Genomic DNA, 19,026 nt, shown 5'->3' on the forward strand with positions numbered 1-19,026 from the left:
TTGCCTTGTGTGGGATAATATCTACAGAGTGTATTTAATAATATAAGTCATATACACCCCTATGTATATCTGCAATTACACAAGAAATCTTACACTTTCTGTCTGCTTAAAAATGTAAACACCCCTATTCGGTCATGATGGTTTCCTCCTTATGCATTCCACATTCCCTAATATGGTGAGAAGCTTAAAAGACGCAACCATTCCACCTACAGAGGGTGGTCATATGTACTATTTTACTTTTAACGCCAAAACTACCATAGGAACTAATTAAAAATGAACAACAGCATTGTATTGTCAGTTCAGAATAATATAAACGATAATTCTAGGTCAGGGTTTATAGACGTTTGTTTGACCTGGAATTACTTTCGTTTTTTATATACCCCTACTTTAAAAATGGTTTGGTCCGATGGCTGACCGTCTCTCTGTGAGGGGGAAGCGAGCGACTGCGCAGGTGCAGAGCTGTCACTTCCGCTATCGGGAGATACCGGAGCGATGGTGAGTGAGAAGGGGAGGTTCCCCGGGCTGTTACCGGCTGGGGTTATTGGGATTGTTTACTCGGCAGGAAGCCGGAGGAGGTGTAGTCATGAGCTGTCGCGGCTAGGCCGCTGTCAGGGAGTGGGAGCGGCCCTGGGGTGGGTGAATTAACCGGTGGAGGGCGGCGGCCGACTTGGCAATGTGCATGGGACGGATTCCGGGGTCCTGGCCTCTTGTTATGTCTATAGGGGAGGAGGCTTCATTGTGTGGTGGCGGGCTGGTAGTCATACAACGTCCTCTGCAGGTCTCTCCCCAGCATTGCACAATACTAGACGCGGTGTATGCAGCCAGGAAGTCAGTCTGCCTACACTGGTCCCTGCAGCTCCATCTGTACAATAGGGATTATCTGCTCTGAGATACTTTTCCTTTAAGCAAATCTTAATATTATATCACTTAAAGTAATTTGCATATTTTATAAATGGTCTTAGTCACACGATGCGGTTTTGGTGTAACTTTATCTCTCTCTCTCTCTCGCCCCCCCCCCATAGAAGTCAATGACAATCTTGTGTGAATGTTGCAGCTTCCATTGATTTTTCTATGGGAAGTGAACAGTATTGAGGTCTTCCCATTTGGTCCCTCCGTATTAGGACAGATGATCGTCATGTGGGGGTCAAGGATTTCTCATAGACTTCAATGCTGGGAAAGTTGTACTCACCGGTGGCTTGTAATGGTGTAGCGGGTTATTGGAGTCTCCGCGTCTCAGTGCTAGACAGGGACCGCGCTACAGAGAAGTTGTCGTCTCGTATTTAGTGTTGTCACATAGTCAGTCGCATTGAGTTACGAAAAAAAGTTCTCGTAGTCCTAAAGATTACGAAATGGGTTGGATCTATGTAAATATGTGATATCCCTGTAACCCACCTTGCCATTAGGGGGCGATGATCTTTAGGGTTCGGGTCCAGGATTGGCGGCTGTCACCTGATGATGTGGCCCATTAACTAGTATTGAACCTCATGTGGTGTGTTTTTTTTTATTCATTAAAATGTTTTTAATATACTTTTTGTTTCAAGTCACTGTTTTAAGATCTCAGCTGCCTGTCAGTGAATGGGAAAGTTCTTGTTGACCTCTTACTGAGTGTTGTGTCTAGACTACTCTCTGTTGACTAAATAGTTTAAGCTTTAGACTGATACATTGTAGCAAACGATCAGAACGAGAGAAGACTGGATACAATTGTAGCAAACTTTTAGCAGTGAGAAGGTTTATACAGGTTCTCTGGATATAAACCAGAATGTTTCTATACACCGACAGCAAGCAGACATCTTAAAAATGGCGAGAAATTGAGGCACATAGTATATTAGAAAGTAGCAGAACCTTTTTATTGTTCAAATGTGACATTAGACGGTAGTGTTACGTGCTTTGATTTAAATGAATGTCCGTTTGTGTATTATATGAATGGACTTGGTGAGACCTGCCGCTTGTTAGTGGCTCTGGCTCATAGAACGGGGTCACAGGAGCAGGCCCCCCCCCCCCCCTATTAAGTCTGTATGTCCTAACAGTGAATGTGGAAGGAGGGGGGTTGTCAAGATGAGACAAGTAAAACATGCGGCACAGTAAAGAGACAATGGATCTTTGCTTGTAACTCACTTAAAGGGGTTGTCCACTACCGGACAACTGATGACCTATCCACCGGATAGGTAATCAGTATATGATCTGTGGGGGTCCGACACCCTGGCCCCGCACCGATCAGCTACTCTGGTGGCCTGCGGAAACCGGATGTCATTGCACAGTATGCAATCTACGGAGTCTGAAGCAGTTGGCTCCGTACATTGCATAGCGGCCGTGCTGCGGAACTGCTCCTATTCATCTGCTTCCGGCATGGGCGTCCGGGGGCCACCGGAGCAGCCTATCGGTGCGGGGTCCAGGTGTCGGACCCCCACAGATCATATACTAATGACCTATCCAGTGAATAGGTCATCAGGGACAACCCCTTCAAAGGAGTCTCAAACAACATTTATGACCTGTTCATAGGATAGGGGATAATAGTCAGATCACTAGGACAACAACTGATTGCGAGAATGGGTGTCCCGAACCCCTCGTTCCTCCTCACTGCTCGACCGCAGTGAGGAGGAGCTTAAATGAAGCGGCGGTCAAACATGTGCCCGCCTCTCCGTTTTGGTGTCTCTAAGACGTACGGAAACAGCCAAGCGCTGTTCTCCGCTCTTTCCGTAGTTTCCATAGACGTTGAATGGAGTGGCAGCGCGTGTTCAATGTCCTCCCTACGGTCGAGCAGTGAGGAGGGACAGGGGGGTTCCGGACCCCCGTTCTCATGATCGTTGGGGCCCCCAGCCATAATAAAATTATCACTTATCCTGCGAACGGCCATACACATTAGATGAATGTCGGCTGAACTTGCCGATTTCAGCGGGACCGGTCGACTATCTAATGTGTATGGCGGTGTCCCAACTTTCCCGGCGGCAGATGTCTGAGGAAAGCAGGATCGGGCTGTTAGTGCTCGCAGTGAAATTGAGGTTAATGAATACCGTCTGGCACAATGTTGCCATTCTTGGGACTTTTTAAGGTACCGTGTGAAGGGCCCGTAAAAAATAGGACATGTCGTATTTTTGTCCGTTTTCGCGGATCCCTCAATAGACTCCAGACTATTTAGGATCTGTGAAAAAGGGACATGCGCGGGAGCGTATCGGATGTGAAAAACGGCAGTTTTTCACGGCCGATTTTGCATATCTTTGTCTGAATATAGCCTTAGGGTGAGAATTCATGTTGCGGTTGAAATTAGTTTTTTGGGGTTTTTTTCTGCCATTTTTACAAAAATTGGGGCAAAATTTCAAATTTTTTTTACGTGATTTTCAGCAAAAACACATTTGAATGACAAATTGTGCTTATATCACATCTGTTATTGATGCCGTCGCTTTCTCATTTGTATCTCTGAGCAGATACGTCCGTCACTTGTAGCCTTTAGAAGAAACATATATATATATGGGACCGGCCGCTCCAAAAAACTCTTCCCATACTACAAGTACAGAGGCTAAATGATAGAGGGACCTCGGACCCCTTTTATCGCCTGTTATTAGGGGGGGACGGACGACTGCTCATTCCTGCAGCCTTGATGCTGTAATAGGGAATATGGAAAGTCTGCTGGTTGCGCAGGGTGAGTGGCAGGGGGTGTATATGGGTTCGCAGCATGCAGAGGATGGTATTCCTTGCCTTGTCCTGGCTTGTCACATGCCCAGGAGCAAAGCGGGAGTTTGATCATAGTCCGTGCATGTGGGTTGGTTTGTGAATTCCATAGCAGATACGATTGCCGCCCTCCACTTTGCTGTCAGAGACCCTGCGGTCATTCCTGGAGAGGCGTATAAAGTTGTATTCACACTGTGCTGCACTGCCGGATCTCGTCCTCGCGGGTGGGGAGCGGAGTTGTGGTTTAGTTTTGTTCCTTTAACCTCTGTCTTTTAAGTTTAGGTTCCGTTATAACTTTACTCATCTTAAATGACATTATTTATCGTACTCCAGTCACATCCAAAGCAGCATTCAAATTATATCTCTGAGCTCGTGTCACTGCAGCTCCTTTCATGGGCATTCAAACCTTGTCTTGACTCTGTCCCTTCGCACCTATCGCCAAGTGGCAGGAGTGGAGACGTAGAAGAAACTCTGGAGGTGATGCCCTAATAACTGTAGGGTGGTGGGTGCCAATGAACTTGGTGACGTTCCCTAAATTCTCAATGGAGGGGGCCATAAAACAATGCACTCACGTGGTGTGGCCAGCTCCATGGCACGAGATCACGTAATCTAATCCAATCTGCAGTTTTTAGAGCTCTCTTAGGGCTCGTTCTCAGAGTTTTTTGGCGCTGTTTTTGACGTGGAAACGGCTCCAAAAACCGTCCGAAATTGCCTCCCATTGATTTCAACTGTAAAATGTGTACGATTTTTCTGCGCAGCACAACACCGGTGCCATTTGCCACCCTTATACCCCCATTTCTGCAGTGTGGGGGCCGCCACATTCATTAGGACATGTAATGTAGTTGAAGTCGGACTCGATACCAGGCGGGCAGGTTATTGCGTGGCGGGTCAGATACATTTGGTTTGGGCATCTTTTTTCCATTCGGTAACATGTGGGATTAAAATGAAAGAAGAAAAAAATTCCAGCTGGAATAATCACGCTCCAGAAATAGAAATGTGCGGTCACGGTATTGCTGAGGCTCGGCAGGAGCGCTGAACGCTGGTTTTGCAGGGAAGGTGCGTTTTTTTTTTTTGAACAGCTGTATAATATTATCGTCTTTCAAAACAGTATTAAAGGGACAGTAAACCTAAAAAAAACCAAAAACTTTACTTTGCATACATCTCCCCAGAAAACCTCTATTCTATTCTTCCCTGTTATCAGCCATTCCAGGCTGGGGAGTGTAGGGTTCTTCATTAGGTTGACCAATAGGAAGTCCCCTGCCCCCCCATGATCGCCACTTTCTCTCGTATTTCCATACATAGGTGTGACTGATCTCAGCCGGTTGTGTTATAACGCTACGGTACTATTATAAGCCAATGACTAGGTTCAGGGCTCCTGATTGGCTGTCGTGAGTATTGCCGCTCAGCTTCCCTCTTGTCTCGTCTTGGCTTAGCCTTGATATTGACGGATGGACAGAATACTGTAAAGTTGTAGTCTCCAAACCGGGGCAGCAAAACTACAACTCCCAGCATGCCCTGACATCCTGCGGCTGCAATCTCCACCTTTCCATACAACTCTCCTGAGCTCTGGATTAGGTTTCAAGGTGAAGTGAGCGGCTAATAAGTAGCCAGGTGCGATCGTACGTCTTGCCAAAAGTTCATGGATTTATTGACTTGCGGGATTCACGGCAGGGTGTGTACTGGGAATACTCCCAACATCACCACCGATAAGAACACTACTCCATTGTTTCCTTCTGGTATATCTGTATGAGGCCGGAGAACGGGGAGCAGAGATTCTCGTGTTGGTTTTGACTCCCCTAAGACATGAAGGTGCCGAGACCACCGACTGTAACCCGGAACGGACAATTATCGAATGTGTCAGGCGGTGTCGTGACTTTCCCCCACTGGCAGATGTTCGGTAGAAAGAAGGATCGCTCGTGGTGTTCTTGCGGAAGATAAGCAGCTGCCTGCTGTCTTGCAGCTGCTTATTCTCCTCCGCCATTATAAGGCCTTGTTCACACTGCGCTAAAAAAAAAACGCTGTGTAAACGCATTTTTGCAAAGCACTTTTTAACCCGTTAGTGACCGCCAATACGCCTTTTCACAGCGGCCACCAACGGGCTTTATTCTGATGCATAAGCCTTTTTACGGCGCTGCATCAGAATAAGTAAACAGCCATTAAATCTCCCTGCTCTCGGCTACATGTAGCGGAGGGCTGGGGGCGTCCCTGCTCTGCCGTGTGAGATCGATATCACATGTTTAACCCCTCAGATGTGGTGCTCAATAGCGTGCACCGCATCTGAGTGGTTTTGGAGAGGAGGAGGAGGGAGCTCCCTCTCATCCCACTGACACCCGGCGATAAGATCGCCGAGTGTCTGTCTCCCCGATGGCAGCTGGGGGCCTAATAAAGGCCCCCAGGTCTGCCTGTAGCGAATGCCTGCTAGATCATGCCAGAGGCATGACCTAACAGATGCCTGTCCGTTTTAAACGGACAGGCAGTAATACACTGCAATACAAAAGTATTGCAGTGTATTATAATAGCGATAGGAGAATTGCATATAAAAGTGCCCTAGAGGGACTAGTAAAAAAAAAAAAAAGTGAAAAAAATTAAAAACCCACTTTTTCCCCTTCCAAACTGCTTTACTATTAAAAAAATAAAGTAAAAAGTTACACATATTTGGTATCGCCGCGTCCGTAACAACCCAGACTATAAACTTATTACATTACTTAACCCGCACGGTGAACGCCATAAAAAAAACTATGGAACAATCTCTGCTTTCTGTGAATCCTGACTTAAATTTTTTTTTTTTATAAAAAATGATCAAAAAGTCACATCTACTCCAAAATGGTACCAATAAAAATGACAAGTCGTTCCGCAAAAAAAAAGCCCTCACACAACCGCATCGGCAGAACAATAAAAACGTTACGGCTCTTCAAATACGGAGACACAAAAACAAATAATTTAGAAAAAAAAGCGTTTTTACTGTGTAAAAGTAGTAAAACATACAAAAACTATACAAATTTGGTATCGTTGCAATCGTAACAACCCGCTGAATAAAGTTATTGTGTTATTTATACCACACGGCAAACGGCGTAGATTTAGGACGCAAAAAAGAGTGGCGAAATTTCTGTTTTTTTTAAACACAAGCGTAAAAGAAACGTGTTTTATTCACTAGAATGCGTTTTCCCATTGATGTCAGAGGGAAGTTTTGGACTGTATGTTCTCCCCGTGTTTGCGTGGGGTTCCTCTGGTTTCCTCCAAAAAGATACAGGTAGGGAATTTAACTTGTGCGCCCCGCTGGGGTCTATCAGTGACTGTACTTTTGTACAGCGCTGCAGAATATGTTGGCGCTATATAAGCAACAGAAATAGAAAGTTAGTAAAGCTCAGAACTGCGGGTCGTTAATTGTCGGTAAAAGTGTGAACGATCAAATTAAAGGGTTACTAATATTTGAAAAAAACTTTTGACAAACAAAGCGGCAGATACGCTCGGGTGGGAGTCGTGGCGCTTTGTTTCTCATTGGCTGTCCTGGGAACGCTGAGCGAGCGGTGTACGGACTCCTAGACTATTGAGCCCGCACGCCACTCGGAAAAAAGCCGATCAAAAACTACGCCAAGTCAAAAGATTTATTTTTATTCCCCCAATATTGGTCACACGTTAATATTGAAGTGATTTTCCAAAAAGCCAAATATTTCTTAAAGGGTAAGGCTTCGTTCACATCTGCGCCAGGACGATGTTCATGGGTTCCGTCGGAGCTTTCAGTCAGGGGAACCCACAAATGGAACCCCGACTGAAAGAAACGGCTACCACAGGATTCCGTTTGCATCACCATTGATTTCAAGAATACCGCCGTGTGCAGCTCTGTGACAGGAACCCTGACGGACCATATTAAAGTTAACGGGTTCCGTCGGTGACCGTTTGGATCCATCTGGCGTATAAGCGGTATTGGGTTTCGTTCACATCTGCGTTGTGCCTTCCATTCTAGAGTATCAGGACCAGAAAAACGGAAGTAAACGTTTGTCAAAAAACCCATTGCTTTCAATGTGTTTTGTTTTTGCATCAGTTGTTCTCCGGCTCCGTTCCGTCAGGTTTACGTTTTTTTGGACTGAAGCAATAGTCTGCTGCGCTGACGGAAAAGACCTTTCTGATTTTTATTCTTTTTAACATTGTATCCGTCATCCATTGACTTCAATCTGATATGCCATCCCTGTGTATCAGTTATGCGTTACTTTTAATGGATCCGTTTTTGTTTTTTCTGTCCGTGCGCAGTGTTAAAATGAAAGCAAGAAAGAAGCAAAGATAAAAACCGAAAACGGATCCATTAAAAAGGGATTATCAGGACCCATGCACACGGCCGTGGCCGCAATTGTGGGCACAGCCGGCCGCCAAAAGCCTCCTGCATTTTCGACCCGTTAAAAGCAAAAGTTAGGACATGTCCTATCTTTTGCGGTACGCTTCTATGGCCCGGACGCCTTCCCGTAAGTAAACAGGAAGGTGTCTGTGAACACTAGAAGTGAACGGGTCCGTAATTGCTGTCTGCAATTACAGACGATTTTTATGGTCGCGTGCGTGGGGCCTCGCTGATGACAAACTGACACGAAAGGAAAGTGTCCGTTTTTTTTGACGGATCTGGTAAACTGATCCGTCAAAAAAAAAAAAAACATTTTACCTTCCGTTGCATTCAGTCAGGCATCCGTCACTCTCCTTTTTTTTTTTTTTTTTTTTATTTCAACGGATTTAGATGTGAACGAAGCCTTACTCCTGATCCTATATATCCTTAGACGCCATCTTGGTCGCGTTCAGGTTGTTTCATCTGTAGACAATATAAACTCTCCGCTTTACTCACAGTCTTTATTGTTATTTCTGCTTTCAGTCTGCCACACTCCGCCCGTACCTCAACACAGTCCGCGCCACCTTACAGGCGGCAATGTGTCTGGAAAACTTCTCGTCGCAGGTGGTGGAGAGGCATAACAAACCCGAAGTGGAAGTCAGGTGAGAAACGCATTTAGTGACGCAACGCGGCCTCCGTAGCAAATTCTGGCGTTCTCCTTGTAACCTTTTTTTTGCTTGATTATTATATTGTGAATGGCAGGCATCGTTGTGGTTCCTATTCTAAAGGGGTTGGCTGGCTAGACGACCCCTCTTCAAATATAATTTTGGAAAATTGTGAATTAGTAAAAGGGGGGTCCCCAGTACTAATGGCCCTTTTTACACGGGCAAATCCATGTCAGCAGCACCTCTGTCGTTGCCCCACCCCCCCTTCCCGTGTAAACGGGACGTGCCGGTGACGTATGGGGATCGCATTACCAATCGTTCATACACATACAGGACCCTTAAACGCAATCTGCTGGTTGGTCCAAACTGAGCAACCCCTTTTACCGGTCTGACTGCAGAATGAGAAGTTGCTTTGAGTGCTGGGACTCGTCTAGTAATGACTGATTATTCTGTATCACCAAATAGATGAATTCCTGTTCGATGCTCCCCCAGATTTGTTTCTGCAAAGAAAGGAACCAAAATGTTCATGAATAGATGACGGCTTGTAGCCATAGAAACCGTGACGTGGAGACTCCGCGCTTCCTTTTTTAGAATAAGGAACTAGAAGTGTTCTTAAAGGAGAAGTCCCCGAGAGCAGGATTACATGGTCGCTGGCAGGATGTAGCACTGCGTAACATTGACAGCCTGTTATATGGGGTTGTCAAGCAGTGCTTCCCTAGCAACCAGTCTGTCTCACGTTGCTTAGGTCAGACTGAACTGAGGACAAAGAAGGAACAGGAAGGCTGAAACGTCACTTTTTTTTTTTTCAAATCTCTTTCTGTCCTATTAATAAGATGATTAGTTTACGATCCGTGAATCGGGAGGTGGTGGTGCCCGGCCGTCGTCGTTGCTCGGTAGGGTCTTATATTATGGTCGGATGTAGTGTATGAGAATGACTTTCTTACAATCTGTGTGTTCTTTTGCAGGAGTAGTAAAGAGCTGCTCTTACAACCAGTGGTCATTAGCAGGAATGAGAAGGAGAAAGTGTTGATTGAGGGATCCATTAACTCCGTGCGTGTCAGCATTGCAGTGAAACAGGTTAGTTGCCGGAAGGATTGTCAGGAGCCGTGGTTTCCAACCTGTTGCAAAACTACAACTCCTAACGTGACTGGAAACCACTGACCTGGAGTCCAACTCCTCTTGGTCACTTGTTGTATATCCCGTTACCACTAGGTGGCAGAAACTGCTGAGACAAATTTCCATTAACGCTTTGCTGCTGGGCATGATCAGTTTGGGCAAAGGGTCAAAATAGTGATTGGACCTGGGCACCATTACATTGACTGGATCTGACAACAAATTTCTAGAGCCGGTTTTGTGCGGGGTCTATTGGCCATTTTCTCTAAAGGCAGTCATACACTTTAAAGCTATTCCTTCTGTCTCCCCCATATGCGTGCATGCTGGGCTCGTGCGTTTTTATTTCAATGGGGAGATAAGCAGCAGCCAGACACCTCCTGGTAGCAGCTTATCTCCCGCGGGAACAAAGGATCGAGCATGTTGAAAATCCATCATGCCCGGTCCTTCCTTCCTCTGACAACTGCTGTCGGGGGAAATTTAGGACATCTCCATAGTCATTAGATAGTGTGAAAAGGCCTTAAAGAGGCTCTGTCACCAGATTTTCAAACCCCTATCTCGTATTGCATGTGATCGGCGCTGCAATGTAGATTACAGTAACGTTTTGTTTTTTTCAAAAACGAGCATTTTTGGCCAAGTTATGAGCATTTTTATATTTATGCAAATGAGCCTTTCTTAAGTACAACTGGGCGTGTATTGTGTGTGTATATCTGGGCGTTTTTACTTGTTTTACTAGCTGGGCGTTGTGAATAGAAGTGTATGATGCTGACGAATCAGCATCATCCACTTCTCTTCGTTACCACCCAGCTTCTGGCAGTGCACAGACACACAGCGTGTCCTCGCGAGATCACGCTGTGACGTCACTTCCTGCCCCAGGTCCTGCATCGTGCCGGACGAGCGAGGACACATCGGCACCAGAGGCTACAGTTGATTCTGCAGCATCATCGGCGTTTGCAGGTAAGTCGATGTAGCCTCTGGTGCCGATGTGTCCTCGCTCGTCCGACACTTTTTGGCCAAGTGGGCGTTGTACAGAGGAGTGTATGACGCTGACCAATCAGTGTCATACACTTCTCTCCATTCATGTACTCAGACGTCGTGATCTGTCACTTACTCACACATTAACGTTACTGAAGTGTCTTGAGAGTGAATAGACATCATCTCCAGCCAGGACGTGATATCTATTCACAATCCCGACACTTTGGTAACGTTTGTGTGGGATTTACAGATCAGTAAGCGTAATCTTGCGAGATCACTCTGTAAATGACAGCTCAGAGTGATCTTGCTGTGCTGCAAGTCCCACACAAACGTTACCGAAGTGTCGGGATTCTGAATAGACATCGTGTCCTGGCTGGAGATGATGTCCATTCACTCTTGACACTTCAGTAACGTTAATGCGTGAGTAAGTGACAGATCACGACGTTTGAGTACATGAATGGGGAGAAGTGTATGACGCTGATTGGTTAGCATCATACACTCCCCTGTACAACGCCCACTTGGTCATATAGTAAAACACGCCCAGTTGTCCATTGAGAAACTCATTAGCACAAAGCTAATATAGGTCATAACGAAGTCGAAATTGATTGTTTTCTAAATAAAAACCACTGCTGTAATCTACATTGCAGCGCCGATCACATCATGTACAAGATAGGCCACTTATAATGTAGTGACAGAGTCTCTTTAAAGGGAATGTGTTGCCAGAAAAACATGTTTTTTTTTTAAAAATTAAACATTTAGTGTGTGGGTGATTTAAACATTGTTCAAATTTTTTTTATTTTTTTCGCGAGTCAGGAAATATTATAAATTTTTTCTAATTTATAATACTACCCATTTTTGGTCACTAGATGGAGCTATTCCCAAAATTGCAGCATTGCAACATTGGGTTAAAAGCCCTCGCTCTAGTGAGCTCTCAGCATCCCCCCCTCCTTTATCCTGGCTAGTGCCGGGATAAACGAGGGGTTTGAACGGTGTAACCTCCTACACTGTGTGTCGCCATTTTTTGAGGTAACCCACAGTGTAGTAGGTTTACATACAGTAGTAAACACACACAAACACTAACATACATTGAAATCTCTTACCTGCTCCTGCCGCCGCGGCTCCCTCCGGCCCGTCCGCTCCCTTTGCTGCCGCTGTTCCATGTGCACAAGTCCGGAAGCCGCGACCGGAAGTAGTAATATTACTGTCCGGCCGCGACTTCCGGTCCACAGGAAAATGGCGCCGGACGGCGCCAATTTCGAATAGGACTGTGTGGGAGCGGCGCATGCGCAGTTCCCACACAGACGCCGTACACGGCAGTCAATGGGACGGGAGCCGTTCGCAGTCCCTATGGGACTGTGGCTGCCGTATTCCATGTCTGTGTGTGTCGTTAATCGACACACACAGAAATGGAACAAAAAATGGCAGCCCCCATAGGGAAGAAAAAGTGTAAAAATAAGAAACAGTAAAACACAAACACACAAATGAAAATAAACGTTTTTATTAAAGCACTAACATCTTTAACATATAAAAAAATTATTTGTGATGACACTGTTCCTTTAAGGTGCCCATACACATACCATTCAAAAAAGGACAAATGTGCTGGAGCGTGCAAAACACCCAGCTTTCCCAGCTATCAAATGTATGAAAATAAACGAAGATATAACTTTTAATTAGTCTAGCTAAAAGGATTTCAATTGGGACATACAACATATAGGTTTAAAAGTAACCAATGTAGGCTAGACTTTTGCTGACTTTTTTTATTTATTTATTTTTTTTCTTTCCTTCTTTTAGGCCGATGAAATTGAAAAGATTTTATGTCACAAATTCATGCGTTTCATGATGATGAGAGCGGAAAATTTCTTTATCCTGCGCAGAAAGCCTGTAGAGGTAAGAGAAATAATTGTGATCTGTGTTCAGAAGAATCTTAGCCATTTTTGAAAGCAGTGTGACTATTAAAGCCCGTTTTTACTTTTTACGATACAGCTTCTATGTATCCTGTATACATAGAAGCTGTATCGTTCTGTCTCGCCCTATTCCGTCAGTACGGCTGAACTGACGGCTCAGCTGAGAGTGGGTCCAGCGTGTTTGACATACAGGATCCACCTAATATCGATCACAGGTTCATAACTGATGTCTGATGACAGATCCATCTTAAAATAGAATATATTTAAAAAAAAATCACCAGTAAATAGTCAGTAGAGGGGGCTCATATTAGGCCCCTGTCTAAACCTGGAGAGATTAACAGGGTGTCCACTTCCAGACCAGACCTGATCTGTGGTGGCCCGACACCCGGACCTCGCACCGGTTGCCTCCAGGCATCGGACGTAGATGTTGGAAGCAGTTGGGTCCAGCCACAAAAAAGTGGCTGAGCTGCAGCATTGCAGTTTTAAGTGAATAAGTGCAGAGCTGCAGTTCTGCACAACGGCCACTAGGCGATGTACAGAGCCAACTGCTTCCAGCTCCGTACATTGCATAATGGGCAATAACATCCGGTGCCCGCAGGCCACCGGAGCGGCTGATCGGTGTTGGGTCCGGGTGTTGGACCCGCACCGATGATATACTGATGACCTACCTATCTGGTGGATAGGTCATCAGTTGTCCTGAAGTGGACAACCTCTTTAACCCCTTAATGACCGCCGATACGTCTTTTTACGGCGGTCATTAGTGGGCTTTATTCTAGAGCGCCGCCAAACTACGTCGCTGCTGTAGAATAAAGTAAACAGAGCAGGGAGCCGTGAAATCTCCCTGCTCTCAGCTGCCAGAGGTAGCTGAGGGCTGGGGGCGTCCCTGCTCTGCCGGGTGAGATCGATATTAGTATCGATCTCACCTGTTTAACCCTTCAGATGCGGTGCACAATAGCGAGCACCGCATCTGAATGGTTTTGGAGAGAGGGAGGGAGCTCCCTCTCATCTCACTGACACCCGGCGATAAAATCGCCGAGTGTCTGTGTCTTCTATGGCAGCCGGGGGTCTAATAAAGACCCCCAGGTCTGCCTGCAGCGAATGCCTGCTAGATCATGCCGCAGGCATGACCTAGCAGATGCCTGTCCGTTTTAAACGGACAGGCAGTAATACACTGCAATACAAAAGTATTGCAGTGTATTATAATAGCGATCGGAGGATAGTGAAGTCCCCTAGTGGGACTAGTAAAAAAGTAAAAAAAGTTTAATAAAGTTAATTTTAAAAAAAAGTGAAAGAAAAAAAATGAAAAACCCAGCTTTTCCCCTTACAAAATGCTTTACTATTAAAAAAAAACTACAATAAAGCAAAAAAGTTACACATATTTGGTATCGCCGCGTCCGTAACGACCCCGACTATAAAGCTGTTACATTATTTAACCCGCACTGTGAACGCTGTAAAAAATAAAATAAAAAACAATGGAAAAATTGCTGTTTTCTGTTAATCCTGACTTAAAAAAAATGTGATAGAAAGTGATCAAAAAGTCGCATCTACTCTCAAATGGTACCAATAAAAACTGCAAGTCGTCCCGCAAAAAACAAGACCTTATACAGCTATGCCGACGCAAAAATAAAAAAGTTACAGCTCTTCGAATGTGACAATGGAAAAATCTAAAAAATGGCTTGGACATTAGGGCCCAGAATGCAAGCAGGGGGAAGGGGTTAAAGAGGCTCTGTCACCAGATTATAAGTGCCCTATCTCCTATATAATCTGATCGGTGCTGTAATGTAGATAACCTTGGCTTTTATTTTGAAAAACTATAATTTTTTAGCAAGTTATGAACAATTTTAGATTTAGGCCTCATGCGCACTTCCGTCGGCCGTTGTACGGCCGTTAATGACTGATCCGTCACACACGGGCCACACTTGTTTCACGGACCAAATTCAATGCAGAGGCCGAGGCTGTTCCGTCAAAAGCGGGCAGGAGTAGGACCTGCGCTACTTTTCACGGAACGGCCGCACGGTTCCGTTAAAGCAACGGAAGTATGCATGGCCGCATTGAAATGAATGTGTCAGGGTGCTATCAGTTGGAAAAATAGATAGCACCCTGACGAAAAAAACTGATGTGTGTTGCTAATTTGTTTCTTAATGCCCAAGATCACGTGAGATCACGCTGTGCTGTGTGAGTAAGTCCCACCTTTTTTTTTTTTTTTTTTTTTTTTTTTTTTTTTATATAAATCCTCTGCAAGCCTCGTGCTACTGTAAACGATCTATGAACGCTGTGCATGTGACATCGTTTCCATGGCAGTCGCGGCGTAGATCCCGGCTGTGCAGCTCTCATGCCGGGCACAACTCTTCGCAGGAGCTGCCTGATGCCTAGGAGTACGTCACGTTTCCTTTCGATGGAGCAGCACCCGTCTGTTTCGGTAATGTGGTTTTTCTCTTGTTACCAGGGATACGACATCAGCTTCCTGATCACAAACTTCCACACGGAGCAAATGTACAAACACAAGCTGGTCGACTTTGTGATTCATTTTATGGAGGAGATCGACAAGGAGATCAGTGAAATGAAGCTGTCAGTCAACGCTAGAGCCCGTATTGTAGCCGAGGAATTCCTTAAGAACGTAAGCAAATTGTCTCTAGTGCCCCCTATTGGTAGCTACCATGTAAGTCAAATGATCCTGTTGGGTCCTCCAAAGCGGGAGTCTTTTTTTTTTTTTTTTTTTCTTTCTGATACAGAGCTCTAGATCCCCCAAAAAGACAGAGATAAATGATAAAATGCTGCCTTCAGCCACCACTCCCCCTAGTGGTGGCTGTAAGCAGCATTTCATCTATCTAATATAGGAATTTTTTAGGATTTAGGAGCTTACTGCATATACATTGATCTCAATATTAACACTGTACACAGTAACCGCCTGAGCTCCCTCTAGTGGTGACTGCAGGCGGCCAGAATTTTATCATGTAACTGTCTATTTAGGGGATTTGGAACTCTGTATCCGAAAAACAAAGCTCAGACTGCTATAAAGACATATTAGAAAATTAATCTACACAGAATACTGGACTTAAAAAGATGGTGTTAAAGGGGGAGAATCCCTTTAAGGAGCTGTGGATCTGCTCATGTGGTTTAGCAGGAGGCAGATTTGACACGAGACCCGATGTCTCTGATGATGTCTGTTCCATTCCTCTAGTTCATGTACTAACAATTGGCCTTTTCTTCATCTGTTTTGCAGTTTTAAAGAACAGTTTGTGGACAGCGGATGTGACTCCCTCATTTTGCTCCTGGATCTCTGCATCACTGCCCAGCGTGGCAGGGAATAAAAGGGCGCAGGGAGGGGGCTTGCATTTAGGTGCAAAATTGAGGAAATGGTGAATGTCTGTCAGGTAGACCTCAGGGGGAAATGTACACGGCATTTACCTTCATTCCAAATTCCCCCACAGGATGGGACAGAATATTTTTATTGTTATTTTGAGAGAAAATTTATGTGCTTGTCTGAACCTGTAATTTTTTTTATTTTATTTTTTTTCTTCCATTTTTATTATTGCTTTATATATCCTTTTCTTTCTGCAGTCTCTACAAAGAAGGTCCTTTTTTTAAAAGTGATTTTCAATAAGTGCCCAAAACTGGAACCTTCAGTGCCGCTGAAGGGGTTACTCTCGAGTGCATTATCCGCCGTCTCTCACTTACCATTCCCCTCTCCCCTAAATGTTTTTTTGGGGGAAGCAGTCGACCAAGCGTTGAACGCACAATACACGGCCTGGTGCATGTATTGTACGCGGCAGGCATTCTTCGTGCCCGGCGACCGGCCTATAGGTGAGACAGCTTATGGACAACACATATATACGGCAGCCATCTTATCCAGAGGTACTGTAATTACGGCTTACCGTACCACCCGGCCTCACCGCTGTAAAAAGGGAGATCACGAACCCTGTGGCTTCCACACGTCAGGGAATCTCTTGTCTATATTTTCACCTCGTACGGACTTTTGCCAAATCACACGGTTTATCCTATGAAAGTGTTAACTGAATCGTCACGGCACAGATCCCCTCATCGTGAGAATTGGCAATCTTTAAATACAAAGGAAACAAAATCATTCTGTATCTTCTGCTTTTTTTGCACTTAATGTAGATTTTTCTTATTCAAAAATAAAGCGTTTTTGTCCTGTCTCTGCTATTCCTTGCTGTGCCTTTTATATGATTTCATATTTATGGTAGTAAAATGGGACACGTCAGAAGAGGTAGTTGTGGCCCACTGACCAACAGGGATGTTTCAAAAATGTGGGTGAGGCGGCATAAAGCGACGCCAACCTCTGCTTCCCCTGGTGTAACTATAGAGACATCGGGGAGATTGCTCCTGTTTTGGATGGACTTTTTTTTATGACTGAAATGTAAAGGAAGGTTCTCTACTATTTCTTCATGTATTTACTATAAGTAACTCATATAAACCCCACAGAACAAGAGGTGTAAATGACAATGCAAGTCACAGCTGATATTAACATCAATAGTGCAGTGAACATAAAATCAAAGGTAAATGGTAAAGAAATCTAAAACCATGCTTTTTCGACTTTGCTCAACATGCCCTGTAAGGTAAGTGGCAACTGCTTCAAAAACATTTCTGGTGGTAACTTTTCAAGCCGTAGGTTTGCCATGCTCTGCCTCCTATATACAAGAATATAACTACTATAATACTGCCTCTATATACAAGAATATAACTACTATAATACTGCCCCCTATATACAAGAATATAACTACTATAATACTGCCTCTATATACAAGAATATAACTACTATAATACTGCCCCCTATATACAAGAATATAACTACTATAATACTGCTCCTATATACAAGAATATAACCACTATAATACTGCCCCCTATATACAAGAATATAACTACTATACTACTGCCCCCTATATACAAGAATATAACTACTATAATACTGCCCCCTATATACAAGAATATAACTACTATAATACTGCTCCTATATACAATATAACTACTATAATACTGCTCCTATATACAAGAATATAACTACTATAATACTGCTCCTATATACAAGAATATAACTACTATAATACTGCCCCTATATACAAGAATATAACGACTATAATACTGCCTCCTATATACAAGAATATAACTACTATAATACTGCCTCTTATATACAAGAATATAACTACTATAATACTGCCTCCTATATACAAGAATATAACTACTATAATACTGCCCCTATATACAAGAATATAACTACTATACAACTGCCCCCATATATACAAGAATATAACTATTATAATACTGCCCCATATATACAAGAATATAACTACTATAATACTGCCCCCTATATACAAGAATGTAACTACTATAATACTGCTCCTATATACAAGAATATAACTACTATAATACTGCCCCCTATATACAAGAATATAACTACTATAATACTGCTCCTATATACAAGAATATAACTACTATAATACTTCTCCTATATACAAGAATATAACTACTATAATACTGCCCCCTATATACAAGAATATAACTACTATAATACTGCCCCCTATATACAAGAATATATCTACTATAATACTGCCCCCTATATACAAGAATATAACTACTATAATACTGCCCCCTATATACAAGAATATAACTACTATAATACTGCCTCCTATATACAAGAATATAACTACTATAATACTGCCCCTATATACAAGAATATAACTACTATACAACTGCCCCCATATATACAAGAATATAACTATTATAATACTGCCCCATATATACAAGAATATAACTACTATAATACTTCTCCTATATACAAGAATATAACTACTATAATACTGCCCCCTATATACAAGAATATAACTACTATAATACTGCCCCCTATATACAAGAATATAACTACTATAATACTGCCCCCTATATACAAGAATATAACTACTATAATACTGCTCCTATATACAATATAACTACTATAATACTGCTCCTATATACAAGAATATAACTACTATAATACTGCTCCTATATACAAGAATATAACTACTATAATACTGCCCCTATATACAAGAATATAACGACTATAATACTGCCTCCTATATACAAGAATATAACTACTATAATACTGCCTCTTATATACAAGAATATAACTACTATAATACTGCCTCCTATATACAAGAATATAACTACTATAATACTGCCCCTATATACAAGAATATAACTACTATACAACTGCCCCCATATATACAAGAATATAACTATTATAATACTGCCCCATATATACAAGAATATAACTACTATAATACTGCCCCCTATATACAAGAATATATCTACTATAATACTGCCCCCTATATACAAGAATATAACTACTATAATACTGCCCCCTATATACAAGAATATATCTACTATAATACTGCCCCCTATA

General features: G+C 43.4%; 1 protein-coding gene across 1 annotated transcript; it reads left to right on the forward strand.

The window, feature by feature from the left end:
* Positions 1–414: 414 nt before the first annotated feature.
* ARPC4 (actin related protein 2/3 complex subunit 4) lies at positions 415–16,786 on the forward strand. Its single transcript, XM_075831676.1, has 6 exons — positions 415–495; positions 8,519–8,637; positions 9,606–9,717; positions 12,517–12,612; positions 15,076–15,246; positions 15,853–16,786. The coding sequence occupies exons 1-6, from the start codon at positions 493–495 to the stop codon at positions 15,856–15,858; spliced, it is 507 nt and encodes a 168-aa protein (XP_075687791.1). The 5' UTR covers positions 415–492; the 3' UTR covers positions 15,859–16,786.
* The last annotated feature ends 2,240 nt before the right edge of the window (positions 16,787–19,026 follow it).

The sequence above is a fragment of the Rhinoderma darwinii genome, chromosome 7 (genome assembly GCF_050947455.1).
Source record: "Rhinoderma darwinii isolate aRhiDar2 chromosome 7, aRhiDar2.hap1, whole genome shotgun sequence".
In the NCBI taxonomy this organism is placed as follows: Eukaryota; Metazoa; Chordata; class Amphibia; order Anura; family Rhinodermatidae; genus Rhinoderma; species Rhinoderma darwinii.

Excerpts from the sequence above, each read along its gene's own strand:
- ARPC4 (XM_075831676.1), top strand. Across the intron at positions 8,638-9,605 it reads AAACCCGAAGTGGAAGTCAG|GAGTAGTAAAGAGCTGCTCT; the intron begins GTGAGAAACGCA and ends GTTCTTTTGCAG. Across the intron at positions 12,613-15,075 it reads TGCGCAGAAAGCCTGTAGAG|GGATACGACATCAGCTTCCT; the intron begins GTAAGAGAAATA and ends TCTTGTTACCAG.